The sequence below is a fragment of the Lichenostomus cassidix genome, chromosome Z, assembly GCF_008360975.1.
Source record: "Lichenostomus cassidix isolate B80296 chromosome Z, HeHo_3.0, whole genome shotgun sequence".
Taxonomy (NCBI): domain Eukaryota; kingdom Metazoa; phylum Chordata; class Aves; order Passeriformes; family Meliphagidae; genus Lichenostomus; species Lichenostomus cassidix.
In genome coordinates this window covers 70,453,155-70,474,481 of record NC_139511.1, presented here as the reverse complement: position 1 = coordinate 70,474,481, position 21,327 = coordinate 70,453,155, and the positions used below count along the sequence as shown (strand labels likewise).

At 39.5% G+C, this 21,327-nt stretch overlaps 1 protein-coding gene across 4 annotated transcripts in view; it reads right to left on the bottom strand.

Annotated features, from left to right (window-relative positions):
* Positions 1-15,739: 15,739 nt before the first annotated feature.
* PIK3C3 (phosphatidylinositol 3-kinase catalytic subunit type 3) overlaps positions 15,740-21,327 on the bottom strand; it is a 66,901-nt gene continuing 61,313 nt past the window's right edge. For all 4 annotated transcript variants that reach the window (XR_014846945.1, XM_085043000.1, XM_085043002.1 and 1 more), the window contains 2 exons: positions 20,340-20,465; positions 15,740-16,464 (listed from right to left, as the gene is read on the bottom strand). Coding sequence is in view for 3 of the 4 variants with exons in the window: in XM_085043000.1 (XP_084899126.1) it covers positions 16,450-16,464; positions 20,340-20,465 (141 nt within the window). In the remaining variant the exon portion in view is untranslated. The remainder of the gene's footprint in view (positions 16,465-20,339; positions 20,466-21,327) is intronic.

Genomic DNA, 21,327 nt, shown 5'->3' with positions numbered 1-21,327 from the left:
GCCTCCTGCCTCCCCTGTCAAAACCTCATCTTGTCTTCCGTCCCTGATCCAATTTGCTCCAGCTGCACACCTGAGTCCTGCATGCTGGGCTGGCGACTCCTGAAATGCTCCAATATTCCACTCAATTGCCTCAATTAGCTCCCACTGTACACCTGGGTATGGCATTGATGTGACATCTGGGCAGCTCAGGGAATGTCTGATCCATTATGGAGTCTTTCCATCACTTCTAAGAGAGAAAGATTACTGTGCCTTTAGCTGTCTCACTGCCTTAGCCAAAGGATCATCCTCTGCCCCCTTGTCTCACCCACAGCCACTCAAGCTTCTCTGCAGTTGTTGAATCTTGGGAAAAATGGGTTCTCTGCGAGGGAGGTGAAATCACAGACCATCAAGGCTGTGGACATAGTAATTCATTGGAAAGCTTGAAGCCCAAATCACAAAGCTGCACAAGGCTGTTATAACTGCTCTGCCTTGATTCAACTTTGTGTAATCCCAGCCAAGTGCCCCATTTGAGCTGTCTGAAAAGCTGAGGAGCTCCTCAGGCTGCAGAGCAGGACCCCAAAACCTTCATCGGGCTCAGACTGCTTAAGCTGCTTGCAATAAAATGTAGACAAGGATTACTTTGCAGGAGATATAGGTTCAGGCTTTATCATGGATACTGTCCATTTGCATTCAGGAAACTACTCCCCAAATTTGGCCCATGGTCTTAAAAAGTGGACTGAAAGACAGTGGGAAGGGCATAGGAAGAAGGTGAAACTGCAGACAGTGTTGATTATTTTAAATTTAATATTAACAACAATAAAGTATCTAAAACAGTAGATCGTTCAGTACAGGGCATGAGAAGTGATGGCTAATGCTTTCTAACAGAGGTGATGATTTTGCCCCTGGACCCAAGGTGATAAAACAACATTTTTCAGTAAGACACCATGTTGAGTTCAGAGATTATTTTTTACATAAAATCCAAGCTCCTGATATCCCTTATTCTGGGGATCGGTAGAGGAGAAATTAGCTAGCAAAATTTTATTTGACAGAGATCAAAGCTGAGAACATTTTCAGTGCTGGAAGGTTTATATTATCACTTTTCATACATCTGAGCTTCCTCACAGTGTAACTGCTGAAGCTGCTGGCTGGTTCCAACTATATCTGGTAGACTGGGGAGGTCACAAAGAGATTTTATGAATGTATGTTTCATGGAAATGAATCTTTAATGAAGAAGGGAGACTGTAATAATTTCTCTGCTGATTAAAACAGCTACAGTATGAGAGTAAGAATCACTAAACAGAGAAGGCATACCAGAAATTTTTATAAACCCCCTAGCTTTAGGACAAAAAAGATCCCAAACTAAAACAAGAAATAGTATCACCATTTGCACTCTGGCAGGCACAAGAAAATTCAGCTGAGTGACCACTCTATAGCAGACCAGTCTCTTCCATTCTTCAATAGCTCCAGTGTTGAAAGAACCAGTCGTTCCAGTGCATTAATTTGGATGTCCAAGAGATGTCCCCTTGGATTTGGTCTGTGCCTGGAAGGAATCAAAACCAACACTGTCTTTTTTCTCCTTTTTTAACTGATTGTTATTTTGGTTACTTCCCTTCACATGTGCATGTCTCCTAGACGACCAGCTTCAGTTCACCTAATTCAAACTCCACCAGTTTCCTATAACTTTGCTGGTGTGCCTGAGGCAAACAAAGAAGCCTGATGACTTTTAATAGCTATTACACCCCTTGTTTCCAAGAATTTTAATCCACCTCATTAAATGGCTCTCTGCTATTCATTTATCCCAGCAGATTATCTGTCTATTAAAAGACTAGAAATCAAGATGAATGGGCACTGATCTTCTAAACCACCCTCAGCCCACAATGAAATTTTCCAAAGCATTTCAACCCTTCACAGAAAGCCCTTAGAAGGCACTGAGATAATAGAAAGAACTGGAGTTATTCTGGAAGCTCAGCTGCCTTTCCAAAATACAGAGATATTCCCCAAGGACTGGGAAAAACAGAGCTCTGGGGTCTCTGTTTCCTTCCATAGTACTGTTCAGCAGGTACGTGCATTCCTCAACATGAGTTTTTTCACCCATATCACAGTTTTTGGGGGTTCTAAGTAGTGCACAGAAATTGATTTATCTTCATTTAAGTGTTAACAAAGCATATCCTTCTTTGAACTGGAAGTACTTTAACTACATTAGTCACTTCTCTCAGTTAAACATTTTTCATCCAATTTCTTCATTCAGGAGAATGCTGTATTTTTCACTGTGTTTCATGTTAATTCACATGATTTCATTGCACACAATCTCACAGTGTAACACAGAGGCAGGAATTAGCTGTGGGACAATAGAAAGAAAAAGCTGTCCCAAACTGGGTTTGCTGCTAGAGAAAATCTCCCATGGAAACACACTATGAGTAAGATCTGAGAGGTATTCTGAGCCACAGCACAAGTGTCCTCTCCTCATCCTTCAAGAAGAAACAAAATTAAAGAAGCCTTTTTCTAAGGGACCTGTGCTGAGCCACAAATCATTCCCCATGGAAGCAGCACATAATTTTTCATGTGTCTTGGACCTTGTGATCTGCAGGCAGTAATTCCCTTTTGATTGGGGTCTTTTTTACATGCTGAGAGACCACAGCACATGATTAAAGTGGAATCCCAAAATGAGCTCTACTGCCTTCAGGGGAAAACTATTTCTTCCAGAGCAGCCTCTCGTGTCCTGCTGTGTCACTCTGGGTCTTTTCCTGCAGCAAATATAATTTCCATATACTGAAGTTGATTTCAGCTAATCAAACGGCTCCACCAGTTGAAACCATTGAGCTGAAAACAAACTTAACAAAATATACATGTACAAATATGTCTGTGGTTTTGACTTCTTTTGGGAAAGGGAGAAAACCCCAACACCCTCAGTTCCATTTGTCAGCAAGGCCAGGGTTTGCTTTCATAACAAGTCTCTCTGTGGAAAAGTGATTAAAGAGAACAAAATCACTGTGTGCTGAGTTTTGGAAAAGTCTGTCCAAACCATCTGAGAGGCAATTGACTCACAGAAGTGTAGGCTTGGCTTGACTATTATGGACTATAAGTGGTTTTTCAAAGCTCTTTGCGCTCATAAGTGATATCTCTAACATCTTTCATGGTGCTTTTTCTGCAAGGTACAATGTGAGCTCATACACAGTGAATAATTAACAGCCAATGGGCTAAGAATAGTTTCCAAGAGGGATTTTTGTCTCTTTTTCTCACTTGACTTTTCAGGCGAGTACTTAAATAGTCAGAGACGGGAGGGATTATATCCTAGAGGTAATTAATATCAATCAGTCATCAAAACTAGCTGCTTTGTTGAGCTCTAATGAATGAGAACTCCAACAGCTTGGGGTATTATGGCACACAGAGAGGTTCTGGCCATGTCCTTGCTCTGGTCCCTGGAGTGTGGTAGGACTTTCACCAAGTAGAGAGATTTCTGAGGGAAATCACAAACAGCCCATGGAAAGAAGCAGCACTCAGGGAAATGATGTCAGCCTCTGGTTTGCAGCCTGGAGCTCAGGAAGGACACAGGCTTTGGCTCTCCTTCTCCTGCAGAACTCTCATCAATAGCTGACAACTGTTGCACCATGGCTGGTGAAACTCTTTGTGATGTCTGAGTTTACTGAAGGGCATTTTTTTTGCATATTCCTTCAGACCAAACCCATCAGATTGAGGCTGCCACAAACTGAGAGGCTCACCTGCTCTCAGAATCCTGATTTAAGTGTTGGTGGTGTTTACACCCAGAAAAACAAGCATAATATCATGCTCAACCTGAGGCAAATCTTTAAGGTTAGAGAGTGACTGAGATATTTGTCAAAGTGATTTGACTCAGTGGGTGGAATCTGCACCATTCACTCAAATTCTGCTTAAAAGCCATTTTAAGCACTCAGGTTCCTCCTTTTTCTTTCCCTGAAACCTCAGCATTTAAACAAAGGCATTTTTTATCCTGCTTCCAGCACTGTTACATGTCTCTTTTGTGTACGATGTTTTAAACGTTCTTTAATTATCATCACACATAATTGGAGAATATTATCAAAGCAATCAAACGGCAGACAAAGGGACTTAGAACAGTTACAGCTGTGTTCAGCTCTTTAGATGAACCTCACAACAGCTTCAAGACACAGCATGCATCAGGCTCAGGTGCTGGCCACAGAAGTCAGTTCTCACCCAGGGCAGGTACATGGAAAAAAAGGAAAGAAAAAAAGAAAACAAAATCAAAACCCAAAGGTGGAATATTCTAAATGAAGCTAGAGGAAGAAAGAGACGTGATATTCCTGGAGATTCTTCCTACCCAATGAAAACTAACAGCATTCCCAGGTTACTAACCTGGAGTTCCTCCTTTTTACTGTCTCATTCCAAAGACTTGGAGTGCAGGCAACAGCAGGAAAAAAGGCAGTCTTAACCAATACCAAAGCATAATTGATCTGATTCCTAATCACTGCTCCACAGGGACCAGCAGTGCTTTAAAAACAAGATGTATTTAATCACAGTGTCCCACTGACATCAGTTCAAAGGCAGCTTCAGCTACTCTCATCTTCAAGAGGAAATTTGCTTGCCCAGACTTCAATTAATCCCCTCACAGTCCAATTTCTCAGTATCTTCAACCTTTTACAGATTCTCTGCACAAAGTCCCGTCACAACCATTATTCTTCTCTGAGCATACAGGTCTTCAGCCAAAAGGAAGTATGAAAACCCTTACCCAGACTTTTCCTTCCCTGCACTGCAAGCCAAGGATGTAGCTGCTTATTAATTTGTTTATTTGTCATAATCAAAACTAAAGATAACCCCCAGAGTTCAATCTCCTCAATTTTAGTCCATTACAGAGATAGCCAATTTTCTGGCTTATGCAAATCAAGTTCTTCCCTATTTTGCCTAAGAATTAATTACGATAAAACATTTCTTCAGCATATGCTTGAGATTTTCCTAAAACTATAAGGTTTGATTTTTCAAACAGGAAAGTCTTCACTCTCCTAATATATTCTTGTGTTTAGCAAAAGTCACAGATTTCCTAATTCCCATTTGACATTAAGTAATTTAAATAGTTGTATTTATACTTTTATGCTTTAGAAGTACACCAAGCCTCTGAAAAGCATATCAAATATTCACTTAAGCTTGAATAATTTTCTGTATGGAATTTCCTGTATTATATATTAAATATCATTTTTTAAAAAAAGCCTTGTAATACAGCACTCATCAAAAGCAGATATGAGAATGTAACTTTCTTGCTGAACAAACTTGACCTCTATGCAAATAATTTCTTTCTCTTCTTAATGCATATTTTTTTCTTCTAAGACAAACACTGAATTTTTAATTTTTTTTTTTTTTTTATAGAGCATTTGCAGTGAAATGGATCACAGAGTGCACATTCATTGTACTTCTAAACATAGGATCAGCTATGCAAGGTCAGCTGTATCATGTCATGTCCTCAACTGTGACAAGTAACAAAAGTCAAAAGAAGAGCGAGACTGTGTTGATAAGACTATACGAATATTTCTGTTTATTCTCTCAGTTTCAAATGACTTGTAGATTCAGGAAATTCAAGATTTGTGGGTAATACTGTATTTAACTGACCTTGATGAATGTTTCTTCCATGCATTTATCTAATTGCTATTTAGCATCCACAAAACACTATGATAAAGAGCTCCATAGCTCAATTATGCACTGTGTAAAAAGCCCTTTCTTTTATTTGTTTCCAACCTTTGTCTTGTTAATTTTCTTTTGATACCATCTGCTCACTAAGAAAGTGAAAAATACAGCCATTTCTTCTTCACTGTTCTTTTTCCCCTATGACTCATGATTTTCACAGAATAGCCTAGGATAGAAGGACCCTCTTGAGAGCACCTGGTTCAACCCTTCAGGGCTTCTTGGAGGAGGTGTTGTCCACTTGGGTTTTCTGCATCTCCACTGGTGGAGATTTCAACACTTCTCTGGGCAAACTGTCCCCGGATTTGACCACCTCCAGCTTCTTGTCCAGGTCTGACCCTACTCTTCATTCCTTCCCACTGGCTGTTTATACACATGGATGAGGTATGCCTGAGCCTTTTCTTCTCCAGGCTAAGCAGCCCCAGCTCTCTCAGCTTCTCTTAATAGCAAAGTCCCTTCCTCAGCAAGTTTTTATCTTTCTTGTACCAGGTAGCCCAGAACTGGACAAGACACTGCAGATTTTTAAAGAACTCTGTCACATCCTTCTGAATTCATTACTTTCCAAGACTGAAGCTTCCTGGTTCAGCTATTGGTCCTGTGTTAGGAGGCATTTTCTTTCCTTGCTTATGCTTTTTACTTATCTTCCTATTTTCTAGCTCCAACCCATTTTGGAATCCATTTTGGAATGGGACAACCATAGCTTTGCTTGCATTCACTGTGTGGATACACATGCACACGTGCAGCAACATGAGAATGTTTTCTGTACATTCTCTAATTCTAACAAATCCTAATGTTCAACTGCTCTTTGGCTGCTACTGAGCATAAAATGATGTTTTCCTAAAAATATTCTGTGTATTAGAACTCTGAAATATCTTTCCTGAATGAACACTTTAACAGCTGGACCTGTATAATGACAGTTTTTCCCTGTGGTGGGGGTGGTGGTGGTGCTCCACTGGGCAGATTTTCAAAACTTACAGAGTACTTACAAGAAAGATGAGAACGTTTTAGTAGACTTCCAGCAAGAGGAAAAGGGATAATGATTTTAAGCTAAAAGGAAGTCAGTTTGGACTAGATATTAGGAAGAAATTTTTTACAATGAGAGCGGTGAGGCCCTGGCATAGGTCAGACAAAGAAGCTGTGGCTGCCCCATCCCTGGGACTGTCCCAGGGCAGGTTGGATGGGGCTCTGAGCAGCCTGGTCTGGTGGAAGATGTCCCTGCCCATGGCATGGGTTTTGGTACTGGATGGTCTGTAAAAGTCCATTTAAACGCAAATTATTCTATCATTCTATCATTTTGTTACAGATAAACCTTGGATAACTGTTTTTGCAATCCAACACATGACTTCATGGTGTGGAGTCAAATAGTCTCAGGAAGGCATTATTGCTCCCTTAACAATAACATTTTTCAGACTCAAGTTTTGGATATTTTTTCCCAGCTCTATCTTGTCTAATGTTAATGTTTCTGAATATATTACCTGTTTTGTTCTCCACTAGAAGTAATTTGGCACAGTGTAGCAAGCTTAAATGATTTTACTGGATGCAGTTTAGTTTAAAACCAACAGTTGACACTGCTAACTGTGAATTAAAAAACAAAACCTTAATTTCCTATTTTCTGGTATTTTCAGGATGACCAAAGTGAAAATGTGTGAGTACACATTTTCTTCCCAGGCTTTTATGTACCTATCCACTGTCCCTTCTCATTTTACAGTTAATTTAACTATCAAGATTTAGTTATGTTATTTACAAATGCCTTGTCATTTGGGCTTGGATTGCTGGTTTCTTCCATAATAATTTATATTATAGAAACGCTCATTGATTCCAGGCCTTTGGTAATAATCACTATGCAAATGTAATGATATGATCCTTGCTCAGAAGACCTTGCAGATTTAAAAGGTCAAGAGAAGACAACACAGATGGATACAACAGATGAAATAAGAATCACTTGGATACTTGATACCTGATGCCAGGTATATAGGATTTAAAGAAGACTGGTAAAACTCTTCATACATGTGAAATAGAAAACAGCTGGCATGATAGCCACAGAGCACTGGGATGAATTTGTCCTTTATTCTGCCAGCAGGAATTCACTGTAATTATTTCAAATTCAAGTAAACCTCATTTCTTCAATTATTTAAGTATTAATAAAAAAAATCCTCCTTCTCACCCTCAGTCATGCCAGATTTTATAGAATTAAACAAACTATGAGGGAAATAATAAAAAAAATTCTCAAGAGCCATTTGAAAATTGCAGTATGAGTAGAAATTCATGTTTAACTTCACATAATTAATGCAAATCTCTACCTTAGAAAAGCTAATAATTTAAGCCTCACCTGGCATTTTTCCACTACCAGGAACTGAACACATTTGCTATTTTAAGCTTCACAAAACACCTGAAAGCAGGTAAATAAGAAAGATCAGAGAAAGCATATCTGAAGCCTTGCTATCATGGCAATGGGATGCTATGGGAAGATTCAGAGCCCAAGCTGGGCATAACAGAACAGCTACTTGATTTCCTGGGGCCATGTAATTATCTCCTCTGTGATTTAAGCTTGGTTGATGTGCCCAGTTGTGTGATATACACTTCACTCTGCTCCAGCTTCTGAGAAGCTGGCATTTCTAGAATGTGGTGCTCTCTGCTGCAACATCATCCACTACTAAATTTAGGGAAAAGCAGTCTGTCTTCTTGGGACACCACCATCTCCTACGGTTCTGGGGCGACACTGCTCATTGTAGCTATCACACAATCACACAATGGTTTGGATTGGAAGGAGCCTTAAAGATCATCTCATTCCAACTCTCTGCCATGGGCAGGGATGTCTTTCACTAGCCAGGTTGCTCCAAGCCCCATCCAAGGGCATTTGAGTGTGCCAGTGCTCAATGATGGGGCTTCTAGTCCTTATACTTTATTGTATGTGAAAGTCTCAAATTCTGGCAAAGTTGGGCTCATGGAAACAAAGATCTTTTCAATGTAGAAAGCTGCATGAAAATATGATAGGATTAACCTTTTCCCTGAACACTCCTGTACTATGGCTTCTCTTGGAAAACAAGGGTGTGACCATAGAGTCAAACAAATGAAAGCTTAATCGTGAGTTGGATGCACACTTAATTAAGTGTGAGCTGGATGCACACTTAATCCACACCTCACAGTGAATTCCACTGCTCACAGAGTCTGCATGCCCACAGCTATGGACTCCTCTCAGGGCGATGTAGATGACCCAGTGCATTGAACCCCTGTGCTGATAACTAGGAGGACCCAATTCCCTTAAAACTGTCCAAACTTCCCATGGATGGACATCCAGTTAGGAATGCCCTCTGTTTGGTCTTTGCAAGGAACATACCAGTACTGGAAAACAGAAACTGCTGTATGTGTATTTCAGCTTCGCAGAAATACCTGCATCAAGTTCCCAGCATGGTCCACGGAAATCTATTCCAATGAATAGATTTCATTAGAGTCAGTGGAATTTAGTAATTTCACAGACAGCTCACACTAAAGCAGGCACGTGGGCCTTGATCCAATTTTGCTAAAACAAAGCACAAAATGCCATTTGAAATGGCCTGAGGTAGCCAAGACTGCCATGGCAGGGTGACAAAGACAATATAGAAAACATGGGTAATTCATGCTCCTGTGGAGCAATAGGTAGAGTCCAGGAGGGATATTGGTTAAATCCAGAATGTATCTTGAACAAACTTCCTTTAGAAATCCTAATCTGCAATCCAAAGATAAAGCTAAGGTTGGTGATCCTTACCTGCTTGCCTGGCAAGGGAAATGGGATGGAAGAGATTCTTGGGTAGCTATCCAAGGGCAGTGAAGAACTGAACAGGATCCTGTAGATACTGAAATATACAGGATTAGGACATGCATACAGCTGGCAGCTTTAATCTAGTGTAATTAAAATAGGGGTAATTGCCTCAAATCTGTGTCAATGTGACAGCAACTGCAACAGTCCCAGATTCCTTCCTTATGCTCCCATGTTAGAGTACGTTGTGCAAACTGAATTCAAGTATTGACCAATGACTGCACCTCCAGAGAGGGTCTAATCCAAGACTGACACTGCAGCCACAAAACCCAGGACAGCTGGTAACTTGACCATCACAGATGTGCCTGCCTTTGCACCAACACCAGGGCTGAAAAATGGGAATAGGTACAACAGAACTCAGTATGCAAAAATTTGAATAACAAACAAAATAAACTTTATTACTGAACAGAAGGCTCCACACTAAAACTACTGAGGAACATTAGTAGGTACATGACCAGGAATATAAACATGGGCAACCAAATAATGAAATAGTGGAAAAGCATGTGCTTAGGTAAACACATATAATAGAGATGTAAGACTGAGCTGTAGGCATCCTGATTTATGATGATTTCCAAGTTTTAAGTGAGTTGTTCTTGCTTACTTACATATCTCGAACTGTAAATGAGAAAATAATCCCTGGGACTCGTAATTCTCAGTTGTTCTTGTACAGCCCATTTGCATTCCATGTGGTGATAAACTAGAAAAACATTGTACAGCTTTTAGCGGCTGCATCTCTTCATTGAATGAAAGTAATTTATCTGTTACAATATATTAAATCAGGATCAGGTACACAACAAGCTGGATGACACAGATGCAGAAACATGGACCCTGATAAAAAAGCCTGACAATGTGTCTTGTGGCTATTGCTTGCTTAAGTTGAAAAACTGCTTTATTTCAGTTCAGCTTTATTTGTGCATGTACAGTACTGTAAGATTAATTAATCAAAGCACAGAAATATTTTCATTTTCCCTATTTTTACAAGAGCTTTTTGAGACAGGAGGGTGGAGAGAACTGCCAGAACACTGTTTGACAGGAACAGGGGTTCCAGCAAATACACTTCTTCAGGCACCTTTGAGCTCTAAGGTATGGAACAAACACAAGGCAATGAACCAAGTCTGAATGTAAAGTGCAACCAAAACACACTGTTATTTGGCAAGTTATAATAGCACTTCCAATATCCGTCTCAAATTAAAGCCCCAAGCTATGGTACTTCTTGTGTGAGACAAGTTAAAAATGGGTTCTGCACCACTGATTTTACAGAGCTGGGAGGGAAAAGGAAGTTCAAGAAGCAAAAAAATCTTCAAGGCCAATGGACAACATGCCATGATTGTAGCACAGAGACTCTCAGTTCTCATTTCAAAAGCAGCACCTGTCAAGTTAGAACAGGAGCTGAGACCTGTCATCTCCTTGTTTGCAGAGTAAGATGTCACACAGCACCTTGTTACTGGCATGCTGCAACTTGGAAGATAAATGCAATATGGCACAATATTCTCAAAAAGATGCCACTGAGAGGTTTTAGTAAATTTTGTGGATTAACTACACAAAATACCTCTGAACTATACAACCACATTTTTTCCCTTATTCAGGATTTCAACAAGTAGAGCTCTTACTCTGTAGCCAGGTCTCTGGCATGCAGTTTGCTTTTAAGACAACCTGATTCACTATCCCAAGGTTTGCTGCTGTGCTGTCCCCTGGAAAAGCAGAGTCTGACCAGAGACCCCAGCTGAACCGCTTATGTAAAGGAAAAGCTTCCTGCCGTGCCAGAACTGTCCTCACCCCTGAGGTTGGTGACTGACTCAGACAACCATCATTGCATGAACCATCTCCCTTGGGTCAGAAAACTCAGCATCTCATTCTGTCCGTGCGCCAGCAGGAAATTTATCTACATAAGAATGGCTCCCAGCAGGGATAAACAAAGGGAGAAAAAAATCCAAATTTAAGGTGAAATGGAAGCTGCCTACTTCAGGAAATAGACACTGCTACTAAACCAGCTGTGCTTTCATCAGAAATCTCTCTCTTGTATGTCAGTTAATGAAAATACAGAATTAGAAAAATGACAAGACAGCTGAATGCACTGAATGAGTACAACTGACATCACCAGACATGGGGTACAAACCAATCCAGTATTTACTGGAAATAAAAAAAGCTCTGTCCCTGCCCTGAGGACACAGTGTCCCATCATAAGATTTTACACCACCAGGTAGGCAAGATGCATAGCCCTATCTCTCTCTATACATGCACCCAGGTATGGAACTTAAGTTACCCCACCTAAAGCTCAAACGGAAGAATTTGTGGATCGTTTGTTAAAAGCAGAGATTCCACCTAATTATGTCCCATCTTCTCAGATAGAAAACTATATATATGTCTGTGCAAGAAAATAAACTTATTTTTAAAAAAGGCATTGTTCTGAGTTTTTTAGTCAGTAATCAGCAAGAGATGTTACATTAGACGTGAGAGAGAAACCCCTTTGGTTACAATTAACTTTATGTTCTGACCAGTGAAAGAAGACACACCTAAAAAGGGGCTGGGGCAAATTATCACCGCTTTATAGATGAAGTAGAGACAAAGCAGTTTGCTTGGCACTGTGGGATGTGCCATCTCTGTGATTTACCTGTTATGTATTACAATCAACATCTAAGCACCCACCAAGACAAAAGTGGAATTATTTGACTGTCACTCTGAGTACTACAGGCTGGACCAAGGTGAATTGTCTGACCATGGAAGCAAGGATTCCAGATCTACCAGGAGTGCCCACACTGGTTCAACCACACCCTCACATCACTTTTCCTGCACTGAAGGCTATGAACACTGACTCTTGTAAACTGCCACCTGCTGATCCCTTATCACTGAGGAAGAGGGTGGGAAAAGTTCAGGACACTCTTCTGTCAAGGGAAGTAATTCAAAATGGTCCTGTTAAATTTTGTATAGCTTCTAAATGTGGAGAGGTTTTACTCAGAATTTAAGTACCTCCCCGGTGTATAGCTTAATTCCCTTTGGAAAGCACTGTCCCACACACAGCTTAAGTGATTAATGCCTGTGTGTAGATGAGCTCTTCCCCAAGCAGTGATCTTGCTGTTTCAGGTTTGAACCCAGGCAGGTGAACCACCTCACTGTCAACTCTCAGGAAGCAACAGGGTTTGGACATTTTATCATCCAAAAAGAAATTTCTTTCCCCCTGGCAGGTCCAATCTAAATCACGGAAGGACAGGAGAACATCAAAATCACACTTGAGTAGCCTCACTATTACAAAGAATCATCACATCAGCTGAAGAGGTTACAAAAATCTATTTTAACACAATCCACCTGCAATCTGTTTTCAATTACTCCCTTAAGACTCCTTAAATGTAGGCACTTCAGGTACTTCGTAATAACCACAGTATTTTACCATCTGCTGATGATACCAGGTCTTGTGAGTAAAACCTTTCCCGAATACAAAAGGCAGGCCATTTACACTACCTCTCTTTCTGCTATCTCCACTGTGAAAAGAGGCGTTAAGATTCCCATTTGCTCTTCCTCCTTCCCTTTTCCGAAGTCATTATTCCAGTAAAGTCTTGCAAAAAGCACTTTTTCTTTTAAATTGCACACAAGAACAACAAAACCAGATAACAGTCTGTAAGAACTGGGACATTTCTTGCCAAAAGGACAGAGGCCTTTTGTATTAAAAGCACAGAGCACATCCACCTCCTTCTCACTCCCCTACCCTGTCTTCCCCAAAAATCCTACTTTGGCAATTATTGCTTCTTCACCCCGAAAAGAAAACCCTAATGTGGCACTTTCTGCTCCTGATGCAATGGCATTTGAAAACAACCAATGACAGTCTACAGCAGGGAAGGAAAAAATACATTATTCCATTTGCTTCTCCCACCCTCAATCTCAAAGAACCACTAGAGATTTTGTAAGGACAAAAAAAAAGTCAGGACGAGATCAAGATGAATGCTGAAAGGCAAACAAAGCACCCACAGGGTAGTTTTACTGTACTTTTTATCTCTAGCCACAAAAAAATACAACTGCTGGGCAAAATAAGCCCATGGCAAAATTACTGACTGTCCTTTTCTTTTGCTCTGTAATACCTCCTGGAGAGACTTAACAGGGCCACTTTTGACAAGTTACTCTGTGACACAACTGGTACAGCCTAGTTTTGTACCACACACTGCACCATGCGCTGATACACGTGATGGAGCTCCCTGCCACACTCCATGCAGAGCTCTATGAGTGCATTTTTACCCCCTGCATATGCACTCACACAAGTAGAAGTGCAGGGTAAAACTCCTGTCTGATATTCCCATGGGGACCTTCATCTGACTGGGGTTCTAACTTTGTGAAATTTACAAGGATTTCACCTTGAAGAACTCTACCCTTAAAGACAGAATTTTCAGTGGCTATTCAAAGGATTCAGAACTTATTTGAGACAACAGACACATAATACACTCATGGTATTATACAGTGATATCAAGCCATGATAGATAACCTACTACACATATGAACTCCATTAAGCCAAAGCTTAAGACTAACATACCAGAAAAAGGACACCTTTCATTTAAAACAAAGGAACCTGTTCCCCCTCAGCACCCTGCTTGTTTGGTTTTTCTTCAACTGTTTTACTTTAAACAAATGATGCCACATGAAGAGCCATCTGGTTTTACAAAACAAAGTCAGAACTTTGTATAAGACTATTATAAAAAAAATAAACCTATTGATGCTTTTCAATTTTCAACAATACTTGGTTTTTAGAAGACAAGGCTTAAAGTACAAATTTACTTACAGCTAGTATGTAGTAGCAGCCTCAGTGCTGTCCTGTTCGTCTTTCTCTAAGGGTTCCTAAGAGCTAGGAACAGAATATGCACATCAGCCTAAAAAAAAAACACTAGCTGGATGAGAGACATATCCAGTTAGCTTGTCAGCGCTCACCGTTTTACAAATTTCTTTGGAAAATACACCGAAACTATATGCAAGGTCACTCAACATGCCGAAACACGTATGAACACACTATTTTCCCCTGATTCAGGACAGGTTTTCTGTTTCTGTGCTTGACGTTCCCCATTTAAAAACTGGACAGTGAACTACACTGAAGTCAGGCTCTTGCTAAGCCTTACCTACTGTAATCACATTCCACTTGGGTTCACATGCTAACATTTACAACTTAAAACTACAGTTTTAATAGGCTGCTGCATAGTCTAGCATATGAACAGGTTAATCAATTTTAAAACACAAGACATAGTGAACAACCATGCATTCATTCATAATGTGTTTATAAAGGTCAATATTTAACAGTTTATAAACATCTCTGCAAAGTGAAATGCGCTGTAAGATTGAGTTGATGATGTCTTTTGGGTTTTAATAAGGAGACAACCTTGGCCTGTCTGGTCAACTGGCATACAGTGGGTCATGCCCATATCCTTCATAATTAGACTTGTTCAGGAGGAACAGGAAGTTTTCTTCAAAAGAAATAGAGGCAAAATTCTACAATACACACAGTTGAAAAGGCTAGGGGGTCAGAGACAAGAGCTGAAGTCAAACAAAGTGTGGTTTCTTCATAAAGATCAAAAGTTGTCTGAGCACAGTGGATGCACATTCAAAACATATTAAAAAAAAGGACAATTTTTTTCTGCAGAATTGTCTCTGAATGTCTGAGGAATCCAGGCTTTCAGAATTATACTTGGGAGATACCACAAAGTACTGCAAGTAGAACAAGTTCATGGGAAACAGAGTGAGTAGAGTAATATGTAAGTCTGAGAGGAAAAATAAATAAAAAAAAAACCAAATCACAAGAAAATGGTAATTATTACTTCTCCAAAGAAGAGGGAGCTAAAGATAAGAGGGGAACTATTGTTGCTCCTTTGTTGCACTGTGTGTTTCCAGCTAACATGTGCACTAAGTAACTAGGGTAATGCAGTTCTTAAGTAACATATATAGGAGAAAAAAGGGACAAAAGCACAAAGCAAGACTGACTCACAAATACCAGGTCAAATTCACATTCAGATCAGTCCCTCTTATCTTTATAACTGGGGATGATTTCTTCCTGACTTAAAATATTATTTAAAAAAATACAGGAGTATTAGACCACCCTTTTAAGACAGCCACACATTTATGAAGAGCTAATTACATTGTTGATCATACAAACCAGATTCATTACGAACTCAACATGTGGCAAAAAAGTAATTTCATGAGTGGCTTTATTCCAGCATCAAGTGAACTGAGAAGTGAAAATCCTTGCAAAAAGCCAATAGTTATAAACATAATCCTCTAGTGTGCCATGTCTCAGCAGGTAAGATTAAAAGACAAAACAGAACACCTCAAGACTGCAACAACAAAGGTTTTATTAGAGTGAAGAATATATAATCACTGTACAGAAAACATTTAAAGTGAAATACTGAACTGCTCACTGTGCATTCCCGTGTCTGAGCCTGTTAGTGATCATTTAATTGGCTGCCTACAGCTGGGGTAACTTATCAGCACTTAAAAACACTTCTGTAAGCAGGCAAGAAATGATTGTCCATTCTGAGTGATAACATTGCCCAAGGCATGAAATAAAGGATCCTATGCATTACATTTAAAACTTACTCAAGGAACAAAGTGGGAGGGGAGGGATGTGAGTGGATTGCCATTGTTTTTTGAGGGGTTTTTCCTGCACCGATGAACTGTAGACTCCCTGCTTTAGCTTTGTATCTACTTCTATTTTTAAATAAGAAAATAATATATTAACACGTACAAGAATCCACCATTAAATCCAACCTCTTCCAGTTATCTTTGGCTTGAGAGGAAGTTGCTTACTTCGACCTTTGAGGCCCCCAAGGATGGTAAAAACAATCATCGTCCTTTAAAAAATGGTTGATTTTAAACCTTTAATGAACAGAGACTCAAAAAGCTTCTCTACCTTCTGAATTCTCAGTTCTTCATGCTACCAAATCTGCAGCTTTTGCCTTCCAAAACTGTTTGGTGAAGTCCGCAAGGGCTTGAGAAAGTCTCTATCTTGAGCATTTAGTTGTTTCCACCATAAGCAGGCAAAAAGCTTATTTTCTCCAATACTAAAAGAAAAGAGAAAAAAACAACACAGAGTTTACTCAACCTGGTTTAGTCTAAAAGAACAAATGTTATGGGCAAATTGACCTCTCTGTTTAAAAACACGGTGAAATGCCTAAGGGCAGGTGATTTTCACAACCTCTTAAGGGAAAAAACAGGATGGAAACCACTCCATATGCCCGTTGACAAATTATTTCATACAATCCACACAATCCTGCTGGTAGATGTTCCCTGTTTTATTTTGACATCCAGTAGGAAGAAAAACAGAAGCCCTGTGCTGAGGTGCCTGCATTCTGTGATGCAACAGCACTGGGATTACAGTTTGGGCATATTCTAAAGCCAAGCTACTTCTGCAGCTGAAACTGAATTTGTTCCTCAGCCAAGCATTCATAAACCCCCAAAACTGTACAGTTACACTTTAGGTGAGACACCACTCATTCCACAAACTCTCCCTTGTCTAACCACTGCTTACCATTTCAGCCCTGAATGCAACTGATTTGATTTATAAATTTACAAGGGAAATAAAATGTGAAATCAGACACTTCAACTGTAGATTGTTTCCTTCCACTGCAGAAATAAATAATGCTGCTAAAATGAAAATTACTCTCCAGGGAGAAATGGCTATCCAGTCTTCATTAGTATCAACTAAAATTAGTATGCACTTTTTCCTCCTCTTGAGAACTATTGTACAACACCATTAGCTTATTCTAAATGCTGAATTTATCCACTTCTGAGACAACTTTTTTGGTAACCATTAAGAAGGAGACGAGCAGTGCATGAAAAGGTCTGTAAAATATCTGATAAAATAACAGATTAGAGACACATTAGAAACTAAACTAAAGGCTTCATAACACAGCTGTAAACTGAACTCAATTTAGAATATTGTTATAAAAGAACAATACTGAGCTGATTCCAAAATATCCAGAGTACTCTATCCAAGAGCTTTGCTTACTGCAGAGTGACATATAGAATGCTGAAACACCATGGTTACTATAATAACCAACCTTGTTAAAAAGCTCTTAAGTGCTGCAGTAGACTGCAGAGATTTCTCTCAGGCCTATTTTGGAGGCAGTAAAAGAATAAGTATCTACTGATAAACAAAAAATATATTGAACAGCATTTAAAATGAAATATTGTGTGGCATTAGGCCAAATCTGCTGTTTACACTTGTGTCACAACACCTGTGTAGTGTTGGGGCTTTTTCAGACAACTTACAATGCTATTAAAGCAAGGCCACTGCCAATTCAATGCAGAATTATAAATTAACAAATTGAAAGCTTCAATGGGCCATTGTGTAAGATGACCCCTTTACAGTAAATTCATGACCCATTAATTGCTCATTTATTTAACGATTTACAGACCCTATGAAGACTCCAGCAGCAAATTCTTAAGACTACCTCAGACAAAAAGGAAAGATAATGATTTTTACTAATGATGTACTAAATATCACTATGAAGCATCCTATTTCACCCACAATATAAAGAGAATAGACATTAATTACACTTACTTTTGATGATTTTTTTAAAGTATTTTTTAAAAATACATTCATAGAGCACAGATTCTTAAGACTTGCCAGCTGCTGATTAATCTGTGTCTATTCTTTTTGCATCCTCTTCACACTTACAATCCAGCATCATTGCAGGACAAAGCCTGCAAGTCTGAAGTTTTTAGAGCATGAATAAAGGCAATAAGCGGAACTCCAAAACAATCATCACACGGAGTCAAGAGCTGCCTTTATCACTCACAAAGCAAGACACTTGTTTTTCATTCTAGGCATCAGATGCCCAAAGCAGAAAGCAAAGCTAAAAGCACATAGGTTGCACATTCTGCAGAAGCACACGAAGATTGCTCAGAGCCTCAGGAAAATGTGTCTGTGCTGAAATTCAGCATGGGCCAGCCAGAGAGGTAAAACCCCAAAAATAAGATAACTAGATCAGTCCTACATTAGTGGCTGTCACATCTGCTTATTTGGAACACAAAGTGTAATGCACCACTGGGCTTGCATTTTAACTCCCAAAAATATGAATGGAAGATGCCATTGGTGTCTGCTGCAATGTGGGTCAGCTTTTTGCTTAGAACACCATTCCTGGGAGCCAGAATCACAGAATGGTTTGGGTTGGAAGAGACCTTAAAGATCAACTAATTCCAACCACCCTGTATAAGCAAGGACACCCTCCATGAGACCAGGGTGCTCAGAGCTCCATCCCACAGAAGCCTGGAGTAACACTGCTGGGTATTTTTAAATATTCTGAACAAATCTGTCCTGTGATTTTAAAAGCTGAATAAAGATCAAATGAAAACAAGCCTGAATGGAAAAAGAAAAGGTCACCTGAATCAAACCTGTAAATCCTGACTTACAAATACACCTTCACAAATGCAGTAACAGTTATCTGGGAGAGTGCAGCAATCTCCTAAGGCCAATGAGTAAAAGGATATGTCAAAAAAAGTGATTGTCAGTATGTGATGAAAAGAAAGGTAAACACAGAGTGGACAGACTTAAAACTTCAATCTTGAATATTTCTGATGTCTGCCTTTTTTTTTTTTAATAAATTTGAACCCCAAGGTAGATGCCTGGCATTTTTCACTTTGTCTTATGAAATTACTGTTCTCCTTCCAAAGTTCAAAGTAATCTATAGTGAATGACAACAAATTTTGTATCATTTCCGCATAATTACACTTCCTTTTTTCATCACATCTCATAAAAGTTCACCGTTATTAAATATATACACAGATGGAAATGACATTATTTCTCCTTATCCTGCACTATAGTGCAATTCTTCAAAATAAAACTAAGTTTGAAGAAAACAACAGAAGATCTTAAGCAAAATGGATAGTCACAATAGTTCTCCTCAGTTCATATCAGAATTTGATCAGCCTTTTGAAGGAAAAATCAATAAAAAACCTAGGATAATGACGGGCTGTTCAGAGCAGTTTAATTTTTCCTCTTAATTCCATTTCTTGTCATGGCTCTAATACTTAAGACAAACAGTGTAATATCTTAAATCCCTGATAAACACATACCAAATGTCAGATGATTTTAAGGAAAAAAAAAAAACATTGGAAATTCAAAGCAGAAATGCTTCTGTGAACACAGTTTTATTCAACATATTTTATTGTCTGACTGTGGATTATAGTAAAACAGCACAAAGTGTAAGATGTGGGGTTAAACTTTGTTCTTCATACAAGGTATATTGTAATAATAAAAATAACAGAGGCAATAATTTACTGTCGACCCAGATCATCAGCAAGAAGGCTACTATAAGGTCTTCCTGGAGCCTTCTCTTCTCCAGGCTGAACAACCCCAGCTCTCTCAGACTTCCTTCCCAGCAGAGGTGCTCCAGCCCTCTGATCAATTTTGTAGCCCTCTGGATTTGCTCTAACAGCTCCATATCCCTCCTGTGCAGGCACCTAAAGCTGGATGCAGTGCTCCAGGTGGGTCTCACCAGAGCAGCGCAGAGCAGAGCAGAGGGGCAGAATTCCCTCCCTCCCCTGCTGCCCACAGGGCTCTGGATGCAGCCCAGGACATGTTTGGCTCTCTGGGCTGTGAGTGCCATGGCCAGGGCATGTCTAGCCTCTCACCCAGCAGCACCCCCAAGTCTTTGGCAGGGCTGCTCTACGTCTGTTCATTCCCCAGACTGGACTGATACCAGAAATTACCTTCTTTCAGGTGCCAAACCTTGCATGATTGCTAAGGTGCTTCAAAATTTTTTCTAGGACCTCTACAAGCTTGTTCTCCAGTCCTAACAGCTAAAACACTGTTTTAACTTTTAGGAAAATGAACTGAAACATCACAAATGGTGAAGTCATGCTTTAAACTTAGCACTCGCAGCCTCTTGCCTCACTCAGCATTCAGAGAGAGCAGCAACTGAAAATACCTCACCTGTGCAAACTTATGTATCTGCTCCACCACAGCTGCAAAGAGGGCGTGGACACTTTCATCTATTAGACTCTGCATATAATGGACAGCTTCTTCATCCGACAGGTCCAAACGAAACTTGTCCTGCACCTGGAACGGGAGTGGAAATGGCTAAAATTAATTCAATGGTTAAAAACATGCATCATTCTATCCATGTACACACAAGCAGACAGTGATTTTGGCTGTTTAGTGGACAATCTCTCTTTTGTTTCTAAGTTGCGGAAGATTGTTGGAAATGTACAATGTTATTTAAAACATCTATTTTAAATACTTCAATAAAAATTAGTGTTTACATAAGTAGAACAGTCCCTCATTCAAACTAATAATTTCAAAGCTCAACATCAAAAAATCAAGAGAAGCACTTGGAAATACAAGTTTAAAGACTTAAATGCTACAGAAAAAAGAGAAAATTCTCAACATTCACTAAAGAATGAAATGCCACTTGAGAAAAACCACACAACATTGCGCATTAAATACAAATTTGGAAGACTCTGGATGATCCTAATGATTTCTGAAAGGATGTAACATGTCCTTACTCTAAACCTATTTTCAGGTAATGCTTGTCTTTCAGAAACTGTAAAGGAGTTAAATAAAGAATACAGAATGAGAGGAAGGTGTGAGCAAATCAACTCTGTCAAAACTGACCTTTGTATGGTGAGTGTGAATTTCATTAACTTTGATTGTATTCACTGTCTGTAAACACTTGGTTGGAGACAACCCTTACATGTTTTTTTCCTTTTGACAGCAACAATGTACCAGGAATTACTGGTACAATGCATTCTGCTTAGTACTTGCAACTTGTACACATGTTAAAAACTGAATTAAGAACACAGCAACATCAACATCGTCCCATTTCCATCTTGGCAATGCCAAGAACATTTATGAAGGGGCAATAGATGCCTTTCTGTGACTTCCAACTAATTCCATAAAAACTGTTCAGAACTGATCCAGA